The 26,601-nt window shown below is 42.1% G+C and overlaps 1 protein-coding gene across 6 annotated transcripts in view; it reads left to right on the forward strand.

The window, feature by feature from the left end:
- The window catches only part of PIP5K1B (phosphatidylinositol-4-phosphate 5-kinase type 1 beta), a 435,282-nt gene that overhangs the window by 317,453 nt on the left and 91,228 nt on the right, over positions 1-26,601 (forward strand). For all 6 annotated transcript variants that reach the window (XM_030193839.1, XM_030193840.1, XM_030193837.1 and 3 more), the window contains 2 exons: positions 23,388-23,593; positions 26,481-26,564. In XM_030193839.1, the coding sequence (XP_030049699.1) occupies positions 23,388-23,593; positions 26,481-26,564 (290 nt within the window). The remainder of the gene's footprint in view (positions 1-23,387; positions 23,594-26,480; positions 26,565-26,601) is intronic.

Here is a 26,601-nt window from a genome sequence, read left to right on the forward strand (position 1 = left end):
TTATCACAATGTAATGTAACTCAAGCAAAGTGATCATCAGGTAAAGGTAGGCAAAATTGTTTTATTTGATGTATAGTGTTGTGAATTATTTCAGGGGGAAAAAGTATTCTTAACATATTTCTAATAACTTTTCAAAGATTCTACTTGCTGTGTGTCACTCTCCTCTAGGAGTCTACCCTTTGCATTTATACTGCAGCAGATCAGTGGTTTATTTATTTTATTTTATTTATTCATGCTTGTATCCCACAATTATCCAAAAACGAGTTTCGGTTCAATGTGGCTTACAATTAACAGTTGGTAGAGATTACGTTGGTTCAATTTCATTTACAAGGTTGTATGATGCTGTGTTTTACAGTGGTTGGCCGGATAACTATTAGTGCGTATGGAACAGTCATTGGGTTTCTTGAGAAGATATGTCTTAGTTCATTCTTAAATGAAAAAATGTGTTACAGTTAGAGGTTGTGTTGTGTAAGGCAGTGCTTTCCACTACTTGCCAGTGTACTACTTGCCAGTCAGATTTTCAGGATATCCACAATAAATATGCATGAACTTCATGTCCATACACTGCCTCCATTGTATTCAAATTTCTTTCATATGTATTCATTGTGGATATCCTGAAAACCTGACTGGCATGGGGCACTCCAGGACCAGACTTGGAAAACACTGGTTTAAGGCACTGTCTTGTCAGAGGTGAACTCCTGCAGTCTCCTCTGAGGCAGCAACTCTGCAACATGCCCTCCTGGCAGTCCTACCCATGCCTCCAGCTAGATCCTTTAGATTGTAAGCTCCTTTGAGCAGGGACTGTCCTTCTTTGTTAAACTGTACAGCGCTGCGTAACCCTAGTAGCGCTCTAGAAATGTTAAGTAGTAGTAGTAGTATCTCACTTCTTCCACAAAATCTGGTAATCTTTCCGAGCATATGAAGAGTATGGGCCAGATATTTTGCTTTTGGTTTTTTCCCCAGAAGTTCAATACTGGGCCAATTTCTGGGTTCCAGCATTGAATTTCCAGGTATACGGAGGTGGCAAAAACATAGCCAGTTATGGGGTCCTTTTACAAAGGCACGGTAGGCTCTACGTGTGTGCAGTGTGCGTCTAAATGAGACTACCGCCAGTCTAGCACGCCCCCCTCCCGGTGGTAATTTTGGATTTGGTGCACATCTATAACACTGGGACAAGTTATTTTTTATTTCTTACCCCATGTGGCGTTTCCAGCATTAATCAGCAGTTTGCGCACGCCGACCGCTCACTGCGCATGTAGCAGTGAGCCCTTACTGCTAGGTCAATGGGTCTCAGGCCCAAAATGGATACGCACTAGTTTCAATTTTAGCACAATTTTAGCACAAGGCCCCTTTTCCTAGAAGCAGTAAAAAAATGGCCAAGCGTGTGCCCAAAAGACATGCCCGCACTACTGCAGTCCACTTTTTACCGCTGCTTAGTTAAAGGACCCCTAAATGCAGTATTCGGCACTTAACTGGCTATGGTGAACTGCATAATTGGGCGCTAACTTTTAGCAGCACTATCTGGTTAAGTGCCACTGAAAATTTCCAGTTAGCCTTGGACAGAGGCAGTCCAAGGAAACTCAAGGAAAAGTTCAAGGAAACTTCAGACCGCTCAAAACACGGCGGCAAGACTCATCTTCGGAAAAACACGATTTGAAAGTGCAACACCCCTACGCGAAAAACTACACTGGCTCCCAATCAAACAACGCATCGCCTTCAAATTTTGCACTATGGTTCACAAAATCATCTACGGCGAAGCACCGGGATATATGACAGACTTGATCGACCTACCAACCAGAAACACAACCGCATCAGCTCATAAATACCTAAATCTCAACTTTCCAAGCTGCAAAGGACTAAAATACAAATCTATTTACGTATCCAGTTTTTCCTATATCAGCACACAAGTGTGAAACGCTCTACCAAATGCCGTGAAAACCACGTACGATCACCTCCAATTCAGGAAAAAACTAAAAACTCACCTGTTTCAAAAGACACACCCTCCCGACCCAACATAAATGCATGTACTTCGCGACACCATAACACTACAGTTTGTAATGATCACCAAACAACTCCATCTGTTCTTCTTGATCTCATTCATGTGGTCCCACCACATGAACCTTATGTGGTTCCCACCACATGAACCTTTTCCTACCACATTCTTGTTTTCCTTCATGTGGTCCCACCACATATACCTTATGTGGTTCCCACCACATGAACCTTTTCCTACCACATTCTTGTTTTCCTTCATGTGGTCCCACCACATATACCTTATGTGGTTCCCACCACATGAACCTTTTCCTACCACATTCTTGTTTTCCTTCATGTGGTCCCACCACATATACCTTATGTGGTTCCCACCACATGAACCTTTTCCTACCACATTCTTGTTTTCCTTCATGTGGTCCCACCACATATACCTTATGTGGTTCCCACCACATGAACCTTTTCCTACCACATTCTTGTTTTCCTTCATGTGGTCCCACCACATATACCTTATGTGGTTCCCACCACATGAACCTTTTCCTACCACATTCTTGTTTTCCTTCATGTGGTCCCACCACATATACCTTATGTGGTTCCCACCACATGAACCTTTTCCTACCACATTCTTGTTTTCCTTCATGTGGTCCCACCACATATACCTTATGTGGTTCCCACCACATGAACCTTTTCCTACCACATTCTTGTTTTCCTTCATGTGGTCCCACCACATATACCTTATGTGGTTCCCACCACATGAACCTTTTCCTACCACAACTTAACCTTGTATTTGTAACTGTTTACTCCGGAGTCTACCAACACCTCTCCGGCACCATGTAAGCCACATTGAGCCTGCAAATAGCTGGGAAAATGTGAGGTATAAATGTAACAAATAATTGGACAGGAGCCCCTCCTGGCCATTTAAATAATTTTGAATATTGGGCTCAATGTAACTAACTCCCCCTCTTCATACAAGATCAACAACATCTGGTCCATCTCACTCTTGGTAGCTCGCACCAGGAGCCCAAGAACTCTCTCACTTTGTGAAGGCCTGGCACCCTGATCTTGGGCCCCAGGTACCTGCTCAGTAGAGAAGATAAAAGAGAAAGAACTCAGGGGTGGGGGTCTTTTACTAAGATCCCTTAGGAATAAAATGGGCCCTGCTACAGATAACTTGAGCTAACCTTTAGTAAAAGACCCCCCTCAGAGTTTTATTCAATACCTGTCTTCTAGAAACCCCTCCGAATTGATGCAGCGTCTAAGAAGCACTAACCTCTCATTCTGATCTCTCTTCCCTGTTACATGATCATAACATTTTGCATGACAGATTTTGCATGCCGCAATGTTTGGAAGAGTTTGAAGACGCTTTAAATTAACCTTAGTAATACCTGCAGAGATGGAATTACAATAATCATAGTGAGAATTGATATACGTAGAACAAAGAACAGAGTGAAGCTGTATCCACCAAAGTACAAATAGACCTGAGATGACAGAGAAAAAAGAAACCAGTTTTCATAACCTGACTGTATGCATTTATTTACTACTGCCACTTCTATGGATAGTAGCACTGACAAATATTGAAATGTTGCAGCCGGCTTAAAAAAATAAAAATCACTGGCCACGGGGTTTATATATCGAGCCAGCTATGCCTATAACTCAGTCATCGTGAAGCTTCAGTTCACCTGGCAGTCCCTCCTTATAATCCATGACCATCATGCACAGATGTTTGAAGAGGAGCAGACATACACAGACACACATGCTTGGACATGGACACGCATCTAATTTGCTTACATGTTTCATGTCTTTGGTGAGTAGAAATTGTGTCAAATAACAGCATGGCATTAGTGTGTCCTAAATTCCTTTCTTATGTGCTTAATTAGTGTGACATTCATTATCCTCATTCTGTGGTTAAGCATGTCAATTATTAAAGCTTAGGCCCAGCTGCTCACTTTTCAAACAATTAATTATATTTTCATTAATATTTAGTACATACTTTAGTTTTTATCAGTGGGCTGGCCAAAGAATGTGGGAATGCTTTTTCTTCTTTTTGTATGATGAACTAGGGAAAAGAAAAGGAAACTTGAGTCTCATAAGCCAGAAGTTGGTTGAGACTGTAGTACTGTTAGGAAAACAGAAAGGTAACTTGCTTAAACACAGGGGCGGACCGCCACTGCCTGTGTTCTGTGCCGGCTCCGCGGTTTAAAATGGTGGCCGCAAACTCTCACAAGACTACCGTGAGAGGTCGCAGAAGCCATTTTAAACTGTGGAGCCGCAGTGGCATGCTCGGCAGCAGCGTGGAAGAAGGTGGGAAAGGGGAGTCAGAGGGACACGCTGGACATGAGGAGGGTAGAAGGGGAGATCGGAGGACATGCTGGCCATGGAGGAAGGTAAAGGCTGCAGGGGCGGCGGTAGCGTGTGGGGGGGCAGGGGTGGGGGGGGCAGAGTACTCAGTCTGCCCCTGCTTAAACATGATGAGGGCAATTCTGTAACTGAGTGCCTGCATTTACCTGCCCCTTGTGCATGTAAGTGGCAACATAGCGACTAAGTGCTATTCTGTAAACCAAAGGGGCAATCCAAAGGGTGGAGCATGCCACTTACATGCACAACTTAGGTGTAACCCTGGGTTTTTGTAATTGCATGGGCGGGCGCCTAGCACATGCCCTGATTAGTAGGAACCAGGTACTTAAATAAATGTAGTGCTTGTTGGGACCAAGGCTGGGACTGGAATAATCCAGCAGGCCAAATAAGCAATCTTTTAGCAAATTCCACTCAATAACTCAGTTGACTTCAAATATGTTGTTCTGAATGAATGATTCACTAAGTTATTTAAAGTCGCTTATAGAGGCATTTAACAATGTCCCAAAGTGACAGAGGCACCAAACAAACTTGCAGCCCAACAAAGTTATTTACAGAATCTCTTAAAGATTTCACTCCTGTTTATCATTAGTGCTCCACTCCATTTATCTGCTTATTCCTACCACAGGAGTGACAGGTTACATGCAGTTTTCCTTATCTTTGCTCCTGCTGCAAAAGGAGGCAAAAAGATTTAGTCTCTGATTTGATTAACTTACATTTCTGCAGATAGTAGTGGTGAGCCTCAGGGTATGGGAGTTCTGGTGTTGTGTCACTGATTAGGATCCTGTTTTTGAAGACTTGGAACCTCAGGAATCCTGCAGAGATGACAAATGATATTATCCTTCACCACTGAGAGATGTTCCTGAACCTCAGGGTTTATGACCAGGATGCTTTGATGAATAACCCAGTTTTCCCTTCTCATATGTGTGGATGGAAGGGATGTAGAGGGGGCCTCCACCCTCATACATCCAAATTGGGGAACACAATAATAATGAGTGATTTCAATTGCCCCGATATTGACTGGGTAAATGTAACATCAGGGCATGATAGGAAGGTAAAATTCCTTGATGAAATCAAGGACTTCTTTATGGAGCAGCTGGTACAGGAGCCAACAAAAGGAGGAAAAATTCTAGACCTAGTCCTTAGTGGAGCACATGATCTGGTCCAGGAGGTAATGGTGCTGGCACTGCTTGATAACAGTTATCATAACATGATCAGATTTGAAATCGGCTCTGGAGTAAGTACACATGTTAGCATTTAATGAGAATGGTGAAAAAATCTTAAGAGGAGCTGCTGCAAAGGTCGAAAATTTACATCAGGTGTGGATGCTGTTCAAAAATACCATCCTAGAAGCCCAGGACAGTTAAATTCATTAAAAAAGGACGGCACCCAGCATGGTTAAAAAGTGAGGTGAAGGAAGCTATTAGAGCTAAAAGAAAATCCTTCAGAAAATGGAAGAAGGATCCAACTGAAAATAATAAGAAACAGCATAAGGAATGGCAAGTCAAATGCAAAGCACAGACAAGGAAGGCAAAGAGGGGCTTTAGAAGCAAAAACATACAGTAAAAACCTTTTTAGGTATATTAAAAGCAAGAAGCCGTCAAAAGAGAGAGTAGGGTTAAATGGTCAGTATTCCCAATGGAGAAGGGTAGATAGTGGGGTTTCCCAGGGGTCTGTACTGGGACTGCTGCTTCTAAACATATTTATACATGATCTAGAGATGGGAATAACTAGTGAGGTAATAAAATTTGCTGACAACACAAAGTTATTCAAAGTTGTTAAATCGCAAGAAGATTATGAAAAATTACAAGAGGACCTTACGAGAATAGGAGTCTCGGCATCTAAATGGCAGGTGATGTTTAATATGGACAAGAACAAAGTGATGCATGTGAGAAAGAGGAACCCGAATTATAGTTAAGTAATGCAAGGTTCCACATTAGGAGTCACCGTCCTGGAAAAGGATCTAGGTGTCATTGTTGATGATATGTTGAAACCCTCTGCTCAGTGTGCAGCGGTGGCTAAGAAAGCAAATAGAATGTTAAGTATTATTAGGAAAGGAATGGAAAACAAAAATGAGGATGTTATAATGCCTTTGTATCGCTCCATGGTGCGACCACAGTTCAAATACTGTGTGCAGTGCTGGTCATTGCATCTCAATAAAGATATGGTGGAATTAGAAAAGGTACAGAGAAGGGCGACGAAAATGACAAAGGGGATGGGACGACTTCCCTATGAAGAAAGTCTAAAGCAGCTAGGGCTCTTCAGCTTGGAGAAAATATGGCTAAGGGGGTGATATGATAGAGGTCTATAAAATATTGAGTAGAGTGGAATGGGTAGACGTGAATCACTTGTTTACTCTTTCCAAAAATACTAGGACTAGGAGGCATACAATGAAGCTACAAAGTAGTAAAATTAAAACACAATATTTGAGGTGCGGTCGCACCATGGAGCTATACAAAAGAAAGAAGAGGCTTGGCTGTCCCAACAAGACATCTCTTACTCAATGCTTACACACTCTGGTACCAGTATTGGTTTTAGGAGATGACAAATCAGATAGCTGCCGAAAGCCTCACAACTTGGGTGACCCCATTATTTTGCAACAGAGTATGATATATGCTCAGTCACTCCCACATTTTCAGTTTAAACTCAACAAGTGCTCCTTTTACAAAATGGTGGTAAGCCCAACACGGGCTTACCACTTGCGAAACAGGAACTACTGCCATGGTACCGCAGCAGCCTGACTATAGTTCTCACCCCCAGTGTGCCGTCATATCTGGCACTACAAAAAAATATTTATTTTTGTAGCGCTGGTTTGTAACCTGGCGGTAATCGGGCAGTGTCGCGAGTTGCCCAGTGACTGCCAGGTTAGCGTGGGACCTCAATGGATGGTGGTAAAGGCTCCCCCGAAATGGCCGTGCGACAAGTGCTTCACTTGCCACCCAGCCATTTCTTTAAGAAAAGAAAGACCTCCCTTTTAACCACTGTGGTAAAAGGGGGCCTCAAAGTGAGTCAGAAACATGCACCAATGCCAGTGCAGACCCTCCTTTGCTGCAGTTTGGTAAAAGGGGCCCCTAGTTATAAAAACATTCATGATACAACTTTAAATGAAATTGTAGTAAACTGTCTGATTTTCATAGAGGAGATCAAAATTAAATATTAACACACTCTCTTGTCTAGGGCCTTTTTTTGAGGGGGTGGTTGATATCTAGTCAAAAAGAAAAAAAGAAAATATTTTATATAACATCACATAAGATTTTCAATAACACTGTTTCCAGAGGTCCAGGTCCCAAATGCACAGTCTACTTAACACAAGTACCAGATATGATCTGTAATATTGTTGTGGATTTTCAGTTTGATTGAAGTATTTTTCAAGAGGAGGAAGTTCTAGCCAAGGCTCCAAAGAAGAGAAGGGAAGACCTGCTAGATGACACTTGAGAAAGGAAGGGAAATTATAATAGCACATCTTGCAAGGAAGCCAGCCACTGCTGTTGTTTTTTCTTTTTCATGTTGTCCTGTTGAACTGAATTTGATTTTTCCGATTGGTCCTTTTTGCCATTGTTTTTTAGATGCCTGCAAGCCGATAGCCAAACAAATTATACCTTCGCTGGTGGCCAATGATCATATAAGTAGCTTATCTATGTATTTTCAAAATGTATATGGATAGAACTGGACTATTTAAATCACTAACAGGCTTATTTTCGAAAGAGAAGGGCGCCCATCTTTCGACACAAATCGCAAGATAGGCGTCCTTCTCACAGGGTCACCCAAACCGGCATAATGAAAAGCCGATTTTGGGCGTCCTCAACTGCTTTCCGTCGCAGGGACGACCAAAGTTCACGGGGGCGTGTCGGAGGCATAGCGAAGCCGGGATTGGGGTGTGCGTAACACATGGGCGTCCTCGACCGATAATGGAAAAAAGAAGGGTGTCCCTGACGAACACTTGGACGACTTTACCTGGTCCTTTTTTTCTTACGACCAAGCCACAAAAATGTGCCCAAAATGACCAGATGACCACTGGAGGGAATCGGGGATGACCTCCCCTTACTCCCCCAGTGGTCAGTAACCCCCTCCCACCCTCAAAAAAATTTTTTTTTAATATTTTTTCCAGCCTCTATGCCATCCTCAAATATCATACCCAGCTCCATGACAGCAGTATGCAGGTCCCTGGAGCAGTTTTAGTGAGTGCAGTGCACTTCAGGCAGGCGGACCCAGGCCCATCCCCCCCCCACCTGTTACACTTGTGGTGGTAAATGTGAGCCCGTCAAAACCCACCACAAACCCACTGTACCCACATATAGGTGCCCCCCTTTACCCATAAGGGCTATGGTAGTGGTGTACAGTTGTGGGTTTTGGGGGCTCAGCACACAAGGTAAGGGAGCTATGCACCTGGGACCAATTTATGAAGTCCACTGCAGTGCCCCCTAGGGTGCCCGGTTGGTGTCTTGGCATGTCAGGGGGACCAGTGCACTACGAATGCTGGCTCCTCCCAGGATTTGGTCGTTTCTGAGATGGGCGTCCTCGGTTTCCATTATCGCCGAAAATCGGGGACGACCATCTCTAAGGTCGACCTAAATTTTGCAATTTGGGCGTCCCCGACCTTATTATCGAAACGAAAGATGGACGCCCATCTTGTTTCGATAATACGGGTTTCCCCACCTCTTCGCCAGGACGTCCTGCGAGGACGTCCTCAGGAAAACCTGGGCGTCCCTTTCGATTATGCCCCTCTTTGTGGACTAGTACTGTGCACATAAAAAGGGGGCAGGGTGAAAAAAATGATCTGAATAGCAGCAATATTCTGCTGCTATCTGGATAAGTCATACTGTACATTCTATTTAGGGCTACTGAACAGCAGAGTTAGATAAAATAGATAGTACTGACACAGTGACTGCTCTTTCCACATATTCAGCACTGCTGAATATACAGACTAATGTAAACGCTATGACTGACTTTTAACTGAAGCTGGACACTGTGTCCTCTTCTTTTGGGGGTGGGGGGGGGGGGATGGGGGTGGACTGCACCTCATAAAGGTGATTTTAAGAAACCTGGCCAATTGGCATGGAGTTCAGTTTTTGAATGGGAACATAGGGAAGTAAGGCTGGTACCGGTCCCATAACTGACAAAGACAGGTCAGAATCAAGTATATGTATTTTATGTCTCATTTATATCATATACTATTAGCGTGGGTGTTATATATCTCTATGGGGGAGGGATGACATCTTAAGGTTATATTTTAGTTAATTAGCAATATGGTTGGATTGTTGGTTTAATCATTATATCTATGCTGAGGCCAAAATAATAAAACCATTCTTTGGACTATTGGCATGTGTTGTGGCTTCATATATAACTGTCTGTATGTGATAGTAATGGTGACAGATTGCTTACTGCCCTGGTTATGATGCTAGTGTTCATTCGTGAAGGAGTGTAACCTGCAGAGCGTGGAAGGTGTGGCTATGGCTGCCATGTGGGTCTTTATTTGCCATCATTTACTATGTTACTGCGAAGAGTGTTCTTCGTAAGTCAGATCTACTACTACTACTATTTAGCATTTCTATAGCGCTACAAGGCGTACGCAGCGCTGCACAAACATAGAAGAAAGACAGTCCCTGCTCAAAGAGCTTACAATCTAATAGACAAAAAATAAAGTAAGCAAATCAAATCAATTAATGTGAACGGGAAGGAAGAGAGGAGGGTAGGTGGAGGCGAGTGGTTACAAGTGGTTACGAGTCGAAAGCAATGTTAAAGAGGTGGGCTTTCAGTCTAGATTTAAAGGTGGCCAAGGATGGGGCAAGACGTAGGGGCTCAGGAAGTTTATTCCAGGCGTAGGGTGCAGCAAGACAGAAGGCGCGAAGTCTGGAGTTGGCAGTAGTGCAGAAGGGAACAGATAAGAAGGATCATCAGGGCTTTGAGGAATCTGCCTCTCCCTGCACACTAGGACCACTTTTATAGTTTTTCCTAAATTGAAGATTGATGAACCAACCCTGCCCCAACATCAGTACCCCTCAGAACAGTGTTTGTGATGTTCTTTGATCTAAAAACTCACTTAGACACACACACACACATAAGGCAACATCAGTGGTTCTCAACTTTGGTCCTCCTGACTCCTTCACAGATCGGATTTTCATGAGATTGTGTTAATTTGCTGTAAGAATCATCTTAATTGGTATGTGTTTTGCTAATCCTTATTCCTGAGTAAATAAATCCTAATAAATAAGTACATGTATTTTGCAGAATAAAAATAATTAAGATATAAACTTATTAACTCTATACAAAGAATTTCTAAAACTGCCATAGAATTTCTAACTCTGGCCACAGAATCTTACCTCTAAGCTGATGCAGGAAGTAGGAGACTCCTTTTCATTTCATTCCCGTATCCCTCTATCAAATCACAAAGTAGTTTACCACATACATCTTATCACAAAACAATCCTACGCAATCATACAGAATAAAATACCATTAAGATACAAAAGTATAAAATTCAAAACCATGAACGATTTAGTACAACACTATAGAGCAAGCAATATTCTGCCATTTTCAATTACCACCCAAAGACAGCTTGAAAAAGACACCTTTGCACATCTTTCCAAAACACTACCAAATCTATTTCTTATCTTCGGTCAGATGGCAACAACTTCCACAAACTTGGTGCTGCAACAGGGAAAGAACCCACAGAGGTTTTCATCGTGTCAAGGTGATGAGAACTTCCATAAAAGATGATTAGGTCTGCTCAAATGTGGGGCAAAAAGACAAGAATGGTATCTCCCCTATTGAAAATGACCTTGATTTGATAAAGGTGAGCTAATTGTCAATAAGATCACAGTTGAAAAGCTCTAGAAAGTCCTTGCATAATTAGGGACTTCACCGGGTTCCTTTTCTATTGCTGTGTTCAATTTTGATGTACAAGGACCAGGGTTCATGATGTCGAGCATCAGTTTGTATTCTCTTCAAACATCACAACCCATTATTAACAGACTTCAACAGTTCTGTGGTGGTTAACAAAGAAAGAGAACTGGGAATCAATAATAGCGTTCAACATTTTTTTTACCTATAAGCTGTTGCCTGTTAAGCTAGCTGATTGGGTTTATAGGAGCCAATTTGCAAAAAAATGTTTTTATTTCACTCCACTTTAATATAATTTTTAAAATGTTTAAACCTGTCTCTCTCATAATTAACTTACTAAATTCTACAAACATTTTAAAAATATAGAAAAGTAACGATGAGCTCATCACATGGATTTGGATAGGCTGGACTTGGCTTTGATGGCAACTTCAATAGTTGGAACATAAGGACAGAGCCAGGTGGACTTGTATGGTCTATGTCCCTGAAATACCAAAGAAAGACAAGATTCATTGTTGATTTAAATCTTGAATTGATAATGAGTGTGACTGTTGGGCAGACTGGATGGGCCATTCAGGTCTTTATCTGCCATCACTTGCTATGTTACATACAGTTCTGTCAGGGCTGGCCTAAAGTGACAGGATTTAGGAAATGGTAGCACAGCAGGAGTGCAGCATTTTATTAGAATTAGAATTTATTACTTTGAATTTGCCCTTTTCCAGAGCAAACAAAACATACACAAAAACATCAAATCATAATCACAGCTGCATAATAAACAACAAATACTTAAGCAAAATATAATCAGTTCAAGACTTCAACTCCAGCAGTCCAAATCCTCCCCTCCCCTTTTTCCATTTCCTCTGCTGCTGCCACTACCCATCCTGTTTCCTACCCAAAGGGACAAGTGGATTCAGTGCTGACAGAGTCTTTAACTGCATGCCCATGCTCAAGCACTAACCAAAATATAGAACAGGAAAAGTTCTCTACGATGACGAATCACAGAAGGCAAAAGTAGAGACTAATAGACGAATCACCACTGGAGACGTGAGTCCAACAGTCTTTATTATATCAGATAACGACCCGACACAGGCCGTGTTTCGACGCTAAAAAGCGTCTGCATCAGGGGTCAATAAATACACCAAGTAGTGAATGCAAAACGAAGAGCCCTACTTGTATGTGTGTTGTCAACTCACTGATCACGTAGCACCAAACAGAATATGCTGGATACAAACTATCAGAGCCTCATGCTCAAGCACTGCCATATCCTGTGCCCCCCTAACATGAAGTTCTTCAGTGGGGGATCTGGGTGCCACAGCACTTTGAATGCGAGTTTGTGGTTTAAGGACATCATGTCAGTGCTGAATTTACTTGTCCCTTTGATCCTGGAAGAAGTTGGGCAGTGGCGGCAGTAGTGAAGGCCTGGCTGGAGGATGAAAAGAGGGGGAGAAGCTGGACAGTGAACATGGGCAGATGCCATATGGGGAGAGGGTAAGGAAGGGCTGTGGAAATGATGGACTATACGGGAGTAGGAGGGAAGAGGAGATGCTAGACTATGGGGTTAGGGAAAAGAAGGGGAGATGATGGACTATAGGGAGGTAGGAAGGTAAGGGGAGACGTTGGACTATGGGGTTAGGGAAGAGATAATGGACTACGAGGGGGAGAGGTAAGGCCTTGAGCTGCTCCTGGGGTGGGATGCCAGAGCACATGGCTGAAAATTCGACTAAGGCATCACATACCCTCGAGCTAGTCTTGAGTGTTGTCAATTGACACAAAACTTTAGATAATGCATTGTTAAATTTTTAGCATTACTCAACCAAAATAGCCCGTGGATAGTTTAACAAGGAAATAGTGTTCTTGCTTTTCTGTTGTTAAGTGTAACAAAAACAAAAAGGTCTTGTTTCAGCAAAGTTCATAGAAAAATGCTAAGCAATTTGTATGCAATACCTTTTTTTATTGGAGTAACTTAGGATTGGATGAACCTATGTGTTTCTCCTGTTTTGTGGCTATGGACATAATGCTTAATATATCTAGCTCTGAATACTTTTGGGCCAGTTTTTCAAAAGGACTGAAAATGCACAAGTCTACTTATCCATGGATTTTCAGCTACTGTAGGGGTAGTGTCTAACTGCCCTTGAATAGTGGAGGAATGGATTTAGGGCATAGTGAGGGCAGCAAGCCAAAATTAGCCATTTAGCAATGATAACTGCTAAATGGATAGTTTATATAAATTAGGGGCCCTTTTATAAAGTGTCGGTAAGCCCAACGCGGCCACCAGTGCTAGTTCTGCCTCGAGTGTGCGCCATTTCTGGCGCACCGGGAAAAGTTTTCTATTTTATAGCGTGGTGCTAACCCGGTAGCAATCTGTCATTGCTGTTCACTGCCCACTTGCTGCTGGGTTACTGGGGGAGCCCTTACTGCCACCTCAGTGAGTGGCGGTAAGTGCTCCCCCCATATGGCCACACGCTAAGAGTAATCTTACAGTACGGCCCTTTTTTTTTTAGAGGCTTTTTACCCTCTTTAGTAAAAAGGGCCGTGGCGCACGGGAAGAACTGCCCCCCCCCCCCCACCTCTACCGCAGGGCCCTTTTCCCGCAACTTAGTAAAAGGACCCCAAAGGCTCATCGAAAAACAGGCCTAAACTAAATGGATATTGGTGGCAGTAGTCAGAGACAGATTTTCATATAGGCTAGACTAGCTTCAGTTTAAGGCCTTATATTACATTGTTATGTATCACTTTAAAAATAATTAATACAAATGTTTGTATGTAATGTAGCATTTTATGCATACTGTTTCACAAGTATGGAAAACTATTAAATCTAACATTCACTTATTTGTACTTGGGGGGGGGGGGGCCTCTTAAATGTTATGTCTTAGTGGCCACAGTAGTCATAAATCCAAACCTGGCAGTAGTTGGCAAATATGTATATTCTGCACCACTGATAAAATTTATATATATATATATATATATATATATACTGACAGCCATAGGAGCCAACTTTTCAAAATTATTGGAGGTGCTAAGCCCAATGAAAATCACCCCTCCCTGGACCCATACAAGGAATTTTCTCAATATTGGGGGTGCTCAAGCACCCACAGAGTCGGCTCCTATGCTGACAGCTGCCACTAAACATTGACCCATATTTGGCTAGCTTCCAAGAAGTACTCTCCTTTCATTGGGTCAGTATAAGAATGAGTAAGAAATAATGTCAAAATCACAGATGTTGGAACTAGGGGTACAAGGGATCCTGCTCTACTACCTAATGATTCAGGCTTTCATATTGCATTTAGGTCAAAAGTAGATTTCTGCACCCCTGCAATAAAAATTGTGCCTATTTTCCCGGCCTGAACATACAAGTGCATTTTAGGTATATTTGAGTAATACCATGAATAGCTCATTCTGTACTGAGCTGATGAAGGGATCCTAGTTCTTGAAAGCTGATCACGAACATACTAAGTTACTCTAATAAAAAATGATCGCCTACAGATTATGTGCTGACCTTTACATCTGCATATTCAAGTGGACTAAACATACCAACCACACTAATTCATTCAGGAAAATTCCTGAGATTCATGAATGTCTGAATATCTCTATGGAGTATTTTCTTACAACACAAAAAAAGACATTCAGCTGGCTTGGAGAGTATTCTGTCCTCTCCCTTGCAGGTATATCTTATGGATAGATGTTTTGCATACTTTAAGAATTGCAGAATAAAGAGCACCATGTCTAATAAAGCAATCATACGTAAGATTGCAGTCATAAGAGGAACAAAAATATAGAGTAAATTATTTCATGATGGGCACAAAAATTATGCTTGTGCTTTTTCTCATTAGTGTGTCCATGTTACTGTAATTGGAAGACTCTTCAGGAAGATATAACGTTTTCAAATTTCCTACCGTAGAGTAATATACACATTTAACATGAAATGTGTTGCCATATATGAAATCTGCTCCTTCTGGGTAAAAATTAATTCAAGAAAATGATTTGCCTTCAACTTTTGGAGTTTATAAAAGAGGCAGATATTTTTCAACCTTTCCCATCTGGTCTTAGAAAGAGGAGCAATATTAGCTTTGAGCAATGAAATCAAAAATGAAAGCTGACCAAAGAGTGGATTCTCTCCTTATTGTATCTTTTGGATGCTTGTGATTCCATTGATCATATCTTGCTGAGTTAATTGAGGGAGATAGGACTGGATGGTAGAATATTATCTTGCTATTCCTCTTGCAGGATAGAGTTTAGAAAGTGGAAGGAAGAGGTGATTGGTCTGAACCTTGTCCTACTTCTTATATATTACTCTCTATGAATACACCTGATATAAAGCTTTAACATGGGATTCGATATACTATCTTTCTGTGGCTGCAGTCAAAGCAGTTTACATATTATATACAGGTATTTATTTTGCACTTCTTGGGGCAATGAAGGGTTTGGTGACTTGCCCAGAGTCACAAGGAGCTGCAGTGGGCATTGAACCCAGTTCCTTTTGTTCTTAAGCAGCTGCACTAGCCATTATGTCACTCTTCCACTCCACCTGATAAAAAGCCTTTACATAGAATGTTTGCCTATATCAGGGGCATTAGTTTTTTCAGCAGTAGGGTGCATGATCAGAAATCCATGTGTATGTGGGCCACCTGAATTATTTAGCCTGTTATATCATGATGTGTACTCATAAAAATCTGTGTGTCTCGTCTGAAAAATTGTCTTCATATCCACCAAAGTGCTCTGCAATGCTTCAAAATCATGTGTGTCAGTTAAAAACTATTTTTGCAAGAAATTCCATGTGGGCCACATCCCAGGGTGAGGTTGGCTGCATTTGGCTTGTGGATTACACAGTGAACACCCCAGTCCATGTCCATGATATTCAACTGTGTGTTCCTGTTGTGGGAATGAACTTAATGCAGTTAAGGTGGCAGATTTATAGGCACCCGGTGTAAGAGGTTTCAGGAGGCGTGAGTCTTCCCAAAACCCAAGCTGGCAGACAGAAGTAGGAGCTGGATCATGATTCTTGAAGCACTGATTGTTTAGGCTGATAACAGGAAAGACCCTAGGACTGTGGCCGAGATAGGAAAATGATGGATGCTGTTTGTTTGCTGCATCTGCCAAATTTCTACCTCTTTCCTCTGTTGGTCCTGGCCAGCATAATGAAATAATCAGTAGCCAGAGATGGGGAAAAACATTCTCTAATTCCTACAGGGGGGAGTGTTCTGTGGGGGGAGACAGTAAGAGGAGAGAGCAAGTGAGTGTTGAGGACCAAGAGGGGGAATGCATGAGACTGAGTCTGAGAATTCCTTAGAGGGGCGGGTGAAGGAAAAAAAGAAAATATGTGGGGCCTGGGACCACACCCCTTCCCTGATCCTCTACTTCAGGCTTCCTACATAAGTGAGTTAACTAAATCTGAGGCCTTTTGAATTAACAGACAAAATAGATTTCTGGAGGTACAGTCTAAAATGTGTGAAATGGATTTGAAATTGGTCAATTTCTCTTTGTCATTGAAGCTCAAATGTGACGAGGGTTGTTTTTATGTTCCTTTGGCAGATTAGACAGGTTTGCCCCTATTTAAATAGGAAGGACTTGGCATCCAGAATACATGCACTAATCATGAGTCATTTGAATTCGTTGTGTGTTGGATTGCCAAAGAAAACACTGAATTGTTTACAGATTCTCTAGCACACAATGACTCAAATACTGTCTGGGTGCCAGTTGAGAAAGATCATATTATGCCAGTAGTTTTCTTCTATTGTGACACACTTGACAGTGTTCATGTGTGTGACACACTGAACAGTACAATTCACCACTAGACAAACAAGGCCTAAATATCATTTCATTGTTGTTAAAAATAGCACAAGGGAAATATAAAACAGAATTTATTTGGGGCTTCTTTTACAAAGCCACATTAGCGATTCTGGCACGGCAAATGCGATGAAGCCCATAGGAATTGAATGGGCCTCGTTGCATTTGCCGTGTAGAAATCGCTAGTGTGGCTTTGTAAAAGAAGCCCTTTATTATAAACTGCTATTGAACTGAAAGTCCTTGAATTTTATTTTTTCTCTCGTAATCTTCACTTGCTTCATCAGTGAGAAATCTGGGACTGATGTGCGCCACAGTTTTTTGATTAGGGTTGAATGGTAGACAGTTTCACAACACCAAGAAAGGTTATTCCCATTCTGGAGTCTATGACCCTTGATTTAGAAGGTCTATTTGTGTTTTGGACGTTTGAAAACCATTATTTAGATATCCATATTGCATGGATACCCAAACCCTGGTTTTAGAAAGCTAGAATATGGATGTCTAAGACTACAGGAAGTCCTAATGTCAAGGGGGTGTGATCTGTGCGTATTTTGGCAGTACTAGGAGGGGGCCAAAATATGGACATTCAACTCCAGTTTCAGAAGGGGAGGGGATGTCTATGTCCAAAAAGATGGATATTGTTACTTAGACCTGGTACTTGGTAGGTCCAGGTTAAGAAAGATGCTCTGATTGAACAGCGGTTTACTGGAGGGATTAAGGCAAGTCACCTCCTTAATCCCCCAGTGGTTGCTGTCCCCCTCCCTCCCCCACTTTGTGAACTCAAGAGTAGCTCCTCTTTCTTCCCCCTCCCCCACCCGAATAGGAACAGCCCCCTTTGCTCTCCCCCAGACAAGAATAGGTCTCTCCAGTGCCTTCCACCCACTCACCTGTAGCTCACCCTCTCCCTGGCCTACCTTACAATCTCTGGTTGTCTAGTGATGTTGGGGCTACTGGGGGAGAGGCAGAGCTGAGTTTAGGGGCAATCAAACTTGGTTTGGTTAGGGTCAAAACCGGGTGATAAATTTCAGCCACAGTTTTGGTTTTGGCTGAAAACAAGAAAAAGCAGGTTTGGTCGCCCTCTAAAGTTATTTGCAGTAAATACAGTGCTAGTGTGCTATTCCTGGTTTTACCCCAATTTTATCCGTGGACATGTGGACATGGAAATCTACTTTTTTTTTATTTCCTTTTTTTTTTTCTTTTGAGAAATCAGACCTACAAATTCTGGGATGCAATACAATGAAATTGAAAAGATGGGAAGGCGGTAGAACTAGAGGACATGAAATGAGATTGAAGGGGGCAGACTCAAGAAAAATGTCAGCAAGTATTTTTTCACGGAGAGAGTGGTGGATGCTTGGAATGCCCTCCCGCGGGAGGTGATGGAGATGAAAATGGTAACGGAATTCAAAAATGCGTGGGATAAACATAAAGGAATCCTGTTCAGAAGGAATGGATCCTCAGAAGCTTAGCGGAGATTGGGTGGCAGAGCCGAGGGGAAGGGGTGGGTTGTGAGGTGGGGCTAGTGCTGGGCAGGTTTCTACGGTCTGTGCCGTGAAAATGGTAGATACCAATCATGGTCGGGTGTACACAAAGTGGCACATGTGAGTTGTCTTGTTGGGCAGACTGGATAGACCGTGCAGGTCTTTCTCTGCCGTCATCTACTATGTTACTATGAGAATGATTGAGTCTGTTCCTGATGAGCTGAGTGACTTTCTAAATTCAGTTAAATTACAACCTGGAATCATAAAAGAATACCTGCAAATGAAAGAGAAAACGTATTTCTGATTTTTGAAAAGCAATTTGTATCATCCTTACTTTTACATGGCATATTTTGTCACTGAAAAAAAATAAAACCAGTGGACTGGTTGAATTTAGAACAAATGGAAAGGATGCTATCTTAAGAGCCCTGACTCAGTCATATATTTGGCAGTGATTTTCCTTTAGGGCGTTAAGTTTATTTCAAACAATTAAAAGAGCTCTTGTAATTCAGCAGACAGGAAGTTTTGATTAAATATGAATAAAATATGGGACTGATCATCTTTGATACTTTCACTGAAGTTCAGTTGCCGGGCAGAGGTGACTTCCAGAAAGGCTTTAGCATGGGGCTAGAAAAAAAGTATTTTCTTGCTGATTTCTTTAAGGAAAAATAAAACAAAACAAAACTTAAAATGCAAATAGGAGGTCTGTAGTGTAGTTATTTAGATTTCTGTTAGTTTTTAAAGAAAGAAAATAGAATTCTAAGGGAATACAGTGACCAAAATACATATGGGTACATTGCCAAGTCTGGGTGGCTGTCTGTTAGTGAAGTTTGAAAATGTTACCTAAGGCTTTTTATCTGTGGTGACTGAGAAGCGTGGTCTACTTATATATGTGTATGCTTTGCAGGGCCTTTGGTATGACAAGTGCTAAATGGTAAAAAGTCATTCCGCACCCTGTAATCTCACCAATGCATCTTTTGTTTTTCCCTGTCCATATTTAACATGGTAAGGATTTGTGGAAGCAAATCAAAAATTATGAATGATTTTGTGAGAAATCCTTAGCAACCGCAGTTTTGTTTAACATTTACATATCCCCATTAGGGTTTTAATGTTAACTATTTCATTCACACCTCGGTTGGCTCATTGAATTCCTATATTCCGTCACAAGGAGGACTAAGTGGAGTGTCCCAGGAGAGAACAAAACAGACATCAAGTCATAGGTTGAAACCTGGGTTTGAAGGGTTCCTCTTGCTCCCGTAGTACAGTTAGAATGAGTCTATTGATGACTTCCTGTGGTTGGTTATAGTGTGTCAGGAATGGCTACATGGAAGGTGACAGGGTGGCAGACGCAAAATTAGAGACTGACTCATCTAAGACCTAATTAATACAATTCTCTGAATTCTGGGAGTGTACAGAAAATACCCAGAGAAGAACTGTGAACATGGAGGAGGAGGAGAGGGAGGGAGAAGGGAGCAGAGTTCTCAGAGCATTGAGAAGTCTACCTTTGATTCGCTGTTTGAGCATTGAGTTTCATGCGCAAGATTTTTATTGGGTAATATATCGACAGACACATGATTTTTCCATAGACTTCAAGGACTCCCGAGGCAGGCCAGTTGGCCGAAACATGGCCGTGTCGAGTCTCTTGAGCCACACAATAAATTTGGACTTTTCAATATCGTCTTGAGGCCATATTCTTGTATCATCTTCACTGTGTTCTTTGTGATTTTGAGTGTGCAAAAACTGGTGTTCTGCGTTTACATCGATTAAATGCGATCTTCATCACACAGCCACCTAAGCGACACCGGGCAGAGATAAGACTGAGTTGTATGCCCAGTTAAATTAGGGAGTTAATGCTGAATATTGGCATTTAACCACATAAATGCCAACTCTGCCCCTGGACCACCCAGCTATGGCTTTAGTAGTTAGTGCTGGTATTCAGCGGAACTAACCAGTTAAGTGTCGCTGAATATCAGCAGATAGCCCTGCATGAGAGATGTAACTGGCCAGGAGTCTCTCCTGCCAGGTTAAATCACTTTGAATATTACCCCTAAATGTTGTCATGCTCCAAAGATGGTGACCCTTGGCCGCAGTTAGATTGGCGCTATCTACCTGACCCTGGGTGGTAGGAGAGTCACCCATAAGAGGACCAACTGGAGCGGACAGAGCTGAAGATAGAAAGCAGGAACAAAAGGCTTGAGCTGGATTGGGAGACTGATGCAGAAGTTAGAGCTAGATGCTGAAGATGGAACAGGAGCAGAGCTGGAACTAGAACCAGAACAGGACGTTGAAGCAGGAACTGCTTGAAAAGCAGGAACCAGAGGCTAGACAACCTACTGCAGCCCTAAAGTAGTTTCCGGATCATATGAGGTCATTGTGGAACATCTGGGGGGCACGCTGCCAGCGGGGGTCAAAGGGCAAGTCCTACTGTGCACACATATCTAGAGGGAGGAATCAAAATGCTGTGGGTAGCACTAGAACAGCAGCAGCAGGAGGAGGCCCCAAGGGACGCCGCAAAACCCAACCCTACCATGCAGTGGGAGTCAGTGAGTAGCGGCGCAGGCAGGTATGGCAGGGTTGTGACAAATGCATAGTTTGCACAATTTCAAAAACAGAGCTTATAGATTATATTGTTGTACAAGATAACCATCAAGCGTTGGAGGAGGGTATGTCCTGTGCTTTAATAATTTCTGATATAAAGATGTGGCAATGATAACTAACACTTCCAGGCATCCAGCAGAGGGCAGGGGAGGGAGGACAGGGTCATTGGAAGGGCATGTCATGATCCACCCAGCAATAAGCACATTATACCTAATTTGGAACAATTCCTTATCTTCAGTATGCCATTTAGTATCTGTAATATGGCAGCACGTTATTTTGTGCAAAATATTTACAGATTATTAGGCTTGACTGAGAGGTACACCTGGCGTTTATTGTTCCTTATCTGTTATCTTTATAGAAGCAGGTCAGTCTCTCCCTAGTCCTGGTGTAATGACACGTCACGTGAGTGCTGACTACTTTGATTGTAAGGAGGCATTTTGTGCTAAGGTCTACCACAAGGACTGTCAGATGCTTAGGAAGTTTGTTTATTTAAGTTTGTTTATGTTTATTAAACACATTTGTTGTACCACACTTTCTGAAATTCAGTTCAAAGCAGTTTCCAAATAGTCTAGTTAAAATCAGAAGAAAAGAATACCATAAAATTGAGAGGAAAGAACACATTCACACCAGTCAGATAAAAACAGAATAAACCAAAGAAAAAGAGCAAGAGAGACAAAGCCATTTGATCTTCCAGGCAATCCAAAACACACCAATTGCACAAACTTAAGCCATGGCATAGACTAATTCATAATAATGAGTTTTGAGTAGATTCTTGTGTATTGTGGTAACCGTGTTAGTCAAGTTTTAAAGGTAATAAATAGAAATAAAGCAGAAAACAAAGTAAGATGATGCCTTTTTTTATTGGACTAACTTCTTCAGATCAGAAATGAGCAAATGTTGACAAATATCAGAATATATATAAGTGAAACATAAAAGCATTCCAGTAACAGTCTCACAAAAAGAGGGTGGGTTGGGTTAGGTGAGAAACAGAGAGAGCCGGGTACAGGGAGAGATGGATGGGTGATAAGAGGGTGACAAAGGGTTTATAATATGATAGAAGATCTTCGTTAAGTTATGTCTGGTGGGTATCCAAATATTTCATCATTTTGACTTCAAAGGTCTTACGTTCCTGGCATAAAACATTTGCTTCCACTTAAGACACAACGCCAGTAGATGAACTCAAAGGGCAGACATTTCTTAACCCTTTTGTATAATCCTTTCCAACTTCACTTAGGTTGGAAAGAATAGTTATAAAAATGGAGCTGTGATTGTACTTTAAGATCATATTATATATGGTATTTTCCCTTGCAGGAAATATCAAAGTAAATATTAATTCAGTTTATAGAATATTTCTCAGTACATCGAGGCATCAGCTTCAATTCTAATGTTAATTAAAAATAAGTCCTCGTAGATGTTTAATTCTTCATTTTGATGCTTAAAAATAAGGGTAAACAGTTATACGTGATACATTTGTTTGGACTAACTACATAATTTATTTGTTATATTGTCATTCTAGCATTTTGCACTAATATTATACATTTGATTTCTGTATCACAGATCTCTTAGGGTTTATACTTGGTTCTAGATGTTAAGGGATACTACTACTACTTATCACTTCTATAGTGCTACAAGGCATACGCAGCGCTGTACACCATACACGAAAAGATATTCCCTTCTCAAAGAGCTTACAATCTAAATAGACAGTGTCCTTCTGGTCACCTCCTATAATACTCTGGTTTTTATATGAAATGTAGGTCTACATGCCTGGGTTATTGACAGTAGTCTTGCTATCGTAAAATATAGTAATTAAAAAGGCTGGTTAGTATCTCAGTGTCAAGCAATATTACAAGTGTTTTCAATAAAAACTGCTGTTTAATTACACACTCCAGAAAAACCTTTAGCATTGCTTTCTTAAACAAAATATAGATTGGGTGTGCAGCAAAAGTGATGCGTTTGATGCTGGGGTGCAAGGAAACACAGCTGTGATCCCCCCCACCAGCTAAAGGAGCAGTACTGAGGGTAAGTCTTGGAGGAGGCTATGCCTCCTGGCCCTTAAGGACACCTATGTTGCCAAGGCATGAGTCAAAAAATTAAATAAAAAAGTTTAGCTTGGATTTCTGGACCAATTTCTCTATAGTGAAATCTTACAACATAAAAACAGTTCAATTTATTGACAAGTAATGTTCTGTTTTTCCTAGTGATGCAATGTGGAAGGAAATGTTTTGAAAGACAGGCACCCTCTTTATTCTGTCTTTCAGCCTGGTGTTCAGTCTTCTATACCATCCACAGTTGGCATTTCATGCTGATTTTAGTCACAACACCCTGATCATGCTTTTTATTTTTCTTTCTTGTTGCCAACAGGTTTTGGAAAGTTTTAAAATCATGGACTACAGTCTTCTACTGGGTGTTCACATCTTGGACCATACTTCCAAAGAGAAAGATGGGGAAAATGCTCAGAGCACAACAGACAGCAAACGCCCGGGGGGACAGAAAGTGCTTTATTCTACAGCCATGGAATCCATACAGGCCTCTGGGAAAGCTGTCGATGTGGATGTCACAGAGAACACGTAAGGCTGATGGGTGGAATCCAGCTGGCAAAATGGCTGCCTTCCGATCTCTGCTGATGCCAGCCAGATCTTGGGAGTGTTCCTGTAGTAATACTCATGGATCCAACCAAACACTACTTAGTGTAATTCCTAAATCAGTGCTGGAGGAGCATAAACTGTGTGGAAGGAAGCAGGGAAATCAATGAAAGGAATGTGCAATGGCTGTCTGATCAGAGACATCTAAGAAAGGCAGGGCTCAAAAAATCCTTGATGTCTCATATTTGGGGCCTGGTGTCCAACAAAAGAGGTATAGATGGAGCTATGGAGAATCAAGTTGGCTGCTGATGTCAAGGCTCATGCCTGGGCCAGTTGGTGCTGGCTATTGGCAGCAGAGACCTCAGGGTGTCTCTCTAGGGTGGCAGTTTTGGGGGCAGCACTAATACTAAAATTAGTGTATCTAAATAAGGCTCAGTGTGGCAGCACCAGGTTTTGATCATCCATGTGGCTCAAGCTTGCCATGTCCCAACCCTCTGAAACAGCAGGCCTTGAGTATATGCAGATGCTAAAGGCCCCTTACTGGCTGCACTGCTGACTGCTGCACTATGCCACCCACCGAATTGTGCTGCCCTGAAACAGCTAGGGAAAGAAAAGGGAAATGCTAGATGTCTTGGGTGGAGGGGGGTTAGGGAAGTGGAGAAGCTGGATACTTGGGGGTGTAGGGAAAGGATGAGGGTGCCTATTTTATGCTAGTGGTTACTGTTTCAACAAATAAGCCCAAAAAGCTCTTTCAGATTCTTAATTCATTGGCACTTGCCATCTCTTCTTCCTTTAGATACCTTGGCTAACTCATGGTAGGATAAGATCACTCTATGCGGCTCTTTTGGTGTCCCCTTGGATCCATCCCATTTGCTGTCAGACTCCCTCAATTCACCCTTCTCATCTTCCTTAATCCTGGTCTTCATCCCTCACCCTCTTTGCCGTTTCTAAAATAATTGGAACTCTTTGCCCAATTATCCATGGCCTGCTACTCTGCTTCAGAAAATGGCACCATCTGATCTATGAGGCTTAGGCTTGAAGGCTTTCTCCTTATGCCAATGGTCAAAGGTCAGGAAGGATCAGGAACCTAGGGGAGGATTTCAATAGTGAATCAAGGTTCTACAATTTGTTCCTGCCCATATAGAATATGTCACTCACAAGATGTGAAAGTCTATTGGATAAGTAGTGGCACAGGGAATCTGTGCAGACATCCCTACTGCTAGATTACCAGCTGCCCTACAGAAATAAGAGAGTATTACGAATAAAAATAATTAGAAAATCTTATTTTATCAACCATGTCCCGTGCTCTTACTAGAGAAGAAAAAGGCCTTATCCCAAACCTGAAATATAAGACTCCATCCAAGAAACTCAAATAGCTAAAAGCAAAATAGAAACACCATTTTATAGTATAAAAATACACAATGCCTAAATTTTAGTATAGAAGAAATCTGAACCACAATACTGCCCATATGAGAGAAAAAGAAATGAGTACATATGCACATACTTTTGCTTTAAAATTATTCCAGAAAAGTACCCATATATAATTACACCTCTTGATTTGTATACATACATTTGAAAACTGAAAAATATGAATGTAATTCCAAACCTTCCATGCCAAAATAACTCCTCATACAGCAAATCAAAGTACGGGAGCAGTAGTTGCATTTTTCTATAAAAGCCCATTTATATAGGTTAAGCACTGTTCTACTCAGTGGTATGTGGTTAGGGCCTTCAAGGGATTCGGTGAATCTGCAACCCTACCGTGACACTGTCTATTTGGGGGGGGGGGGGGGGGGGTTGGCAAAGTTTGCAGCAGTATCTCTCTCTCCTCTCTACCTATGTAAGTCCAGCATCTTCCACTTTTGCCTCCCTCCATTAGTGGTCCACCAACACCCCCTAGTCCCTACCCCAGTCCACCCACTCCTCTTATACCTCTTGTTTTAATTCACTGCCACAAATGTCAGCCCTCAAATGAAATGCAACAGGCTGCAGAGCCTCATGCTCAAGCGCTCTGGGGTGTTCTGCTGGTGCCACTCCCTCTTAATGTTTCCCATGGTCCAGCATCTTATCCCTCTCTCTTTCCTTCCTTTCACCACACCCCCACAACCAGCCAGCCAGTATCTTTCCCTTTCTCTTTCCTCCCTCCTGTCCCCCCCCCCCCCCAAGTCCATTATCTCTGTCTTCCTTCATGGAGCCAGCATTTTCCCTCTCTCTTCCCTCCATCGCCTGCATTCTGGCGTTTCTCTGCCTCTACCCTCCCCTCGCCATGTGGAAACAACGTTGATTCAAAGGGGGCTGGATACGGCACAGGGAAGGCACCATGACCAACTAGAGGCAGCATGTGTTAATCACTGTGCTGCCAGTGAGTGCAGGCAATAAAGGGGAGAGGGGAAAGGAGAGATGCTGAATCTGCAGAGGGAGAGGCGGGGAGAAGAGAGAGAGATATGCCACTACAAAATTTGCCAAATAAAAAACAGAGGGTATCTTGGCAGGGCTGGGGATTCACTGAATCCTTTGAAGACCATGACTGCAGGTGAAGGGGGGAAGAGATGCTGGACCTTCAGGAGGAGGGGAGGGAAAGGAAGAGAGATAGAGAGACACCACTGTAAATTTTGCCGAACAGACAAAAATAGAGAGTGTCATGGCAGGTTTAGAGATTCACTCAATCCCTTGAAGACCCTGAATGCACTTCATTGAAGGACTGCCACTGCAAAGGCTCTGCTGGAGGGGAGGGAGGGGGAGGGAAAATTAAGAGAATTCACAGTTGGGGCATATTCCCATGATCTGAAAAACTAAGTTGCTAAGGAGAGAAAATGGAGTCCTTTGATTTGCAAAGTGTCCTGAAGCTGTTTTTGTTTGCTCTGGTGCACAGAATGGGAGGTATTCCAGCAAAAACCCATAGAGGAGAGAGGCTGCTATTATTTATGGGGATCATTGACATCCTTCAGTCTTACAGGTAAGTGGAACAGATGTATCTGATACACACTTGAATG

This window comes from Microcaecilia unicolor, chromosome 2 (genome assembly GCF_901765095.1).
Source record: "Microcaecilia unicolor chromosome 2, aMicUni1.1, whole genome shotgun sequence".
NCBI lineage: Eukaryota > Metazoa > Chordata > Amphibia > Gymnophiona > Siphonopidae > Microcaecilia > Microcaecilia unicolor.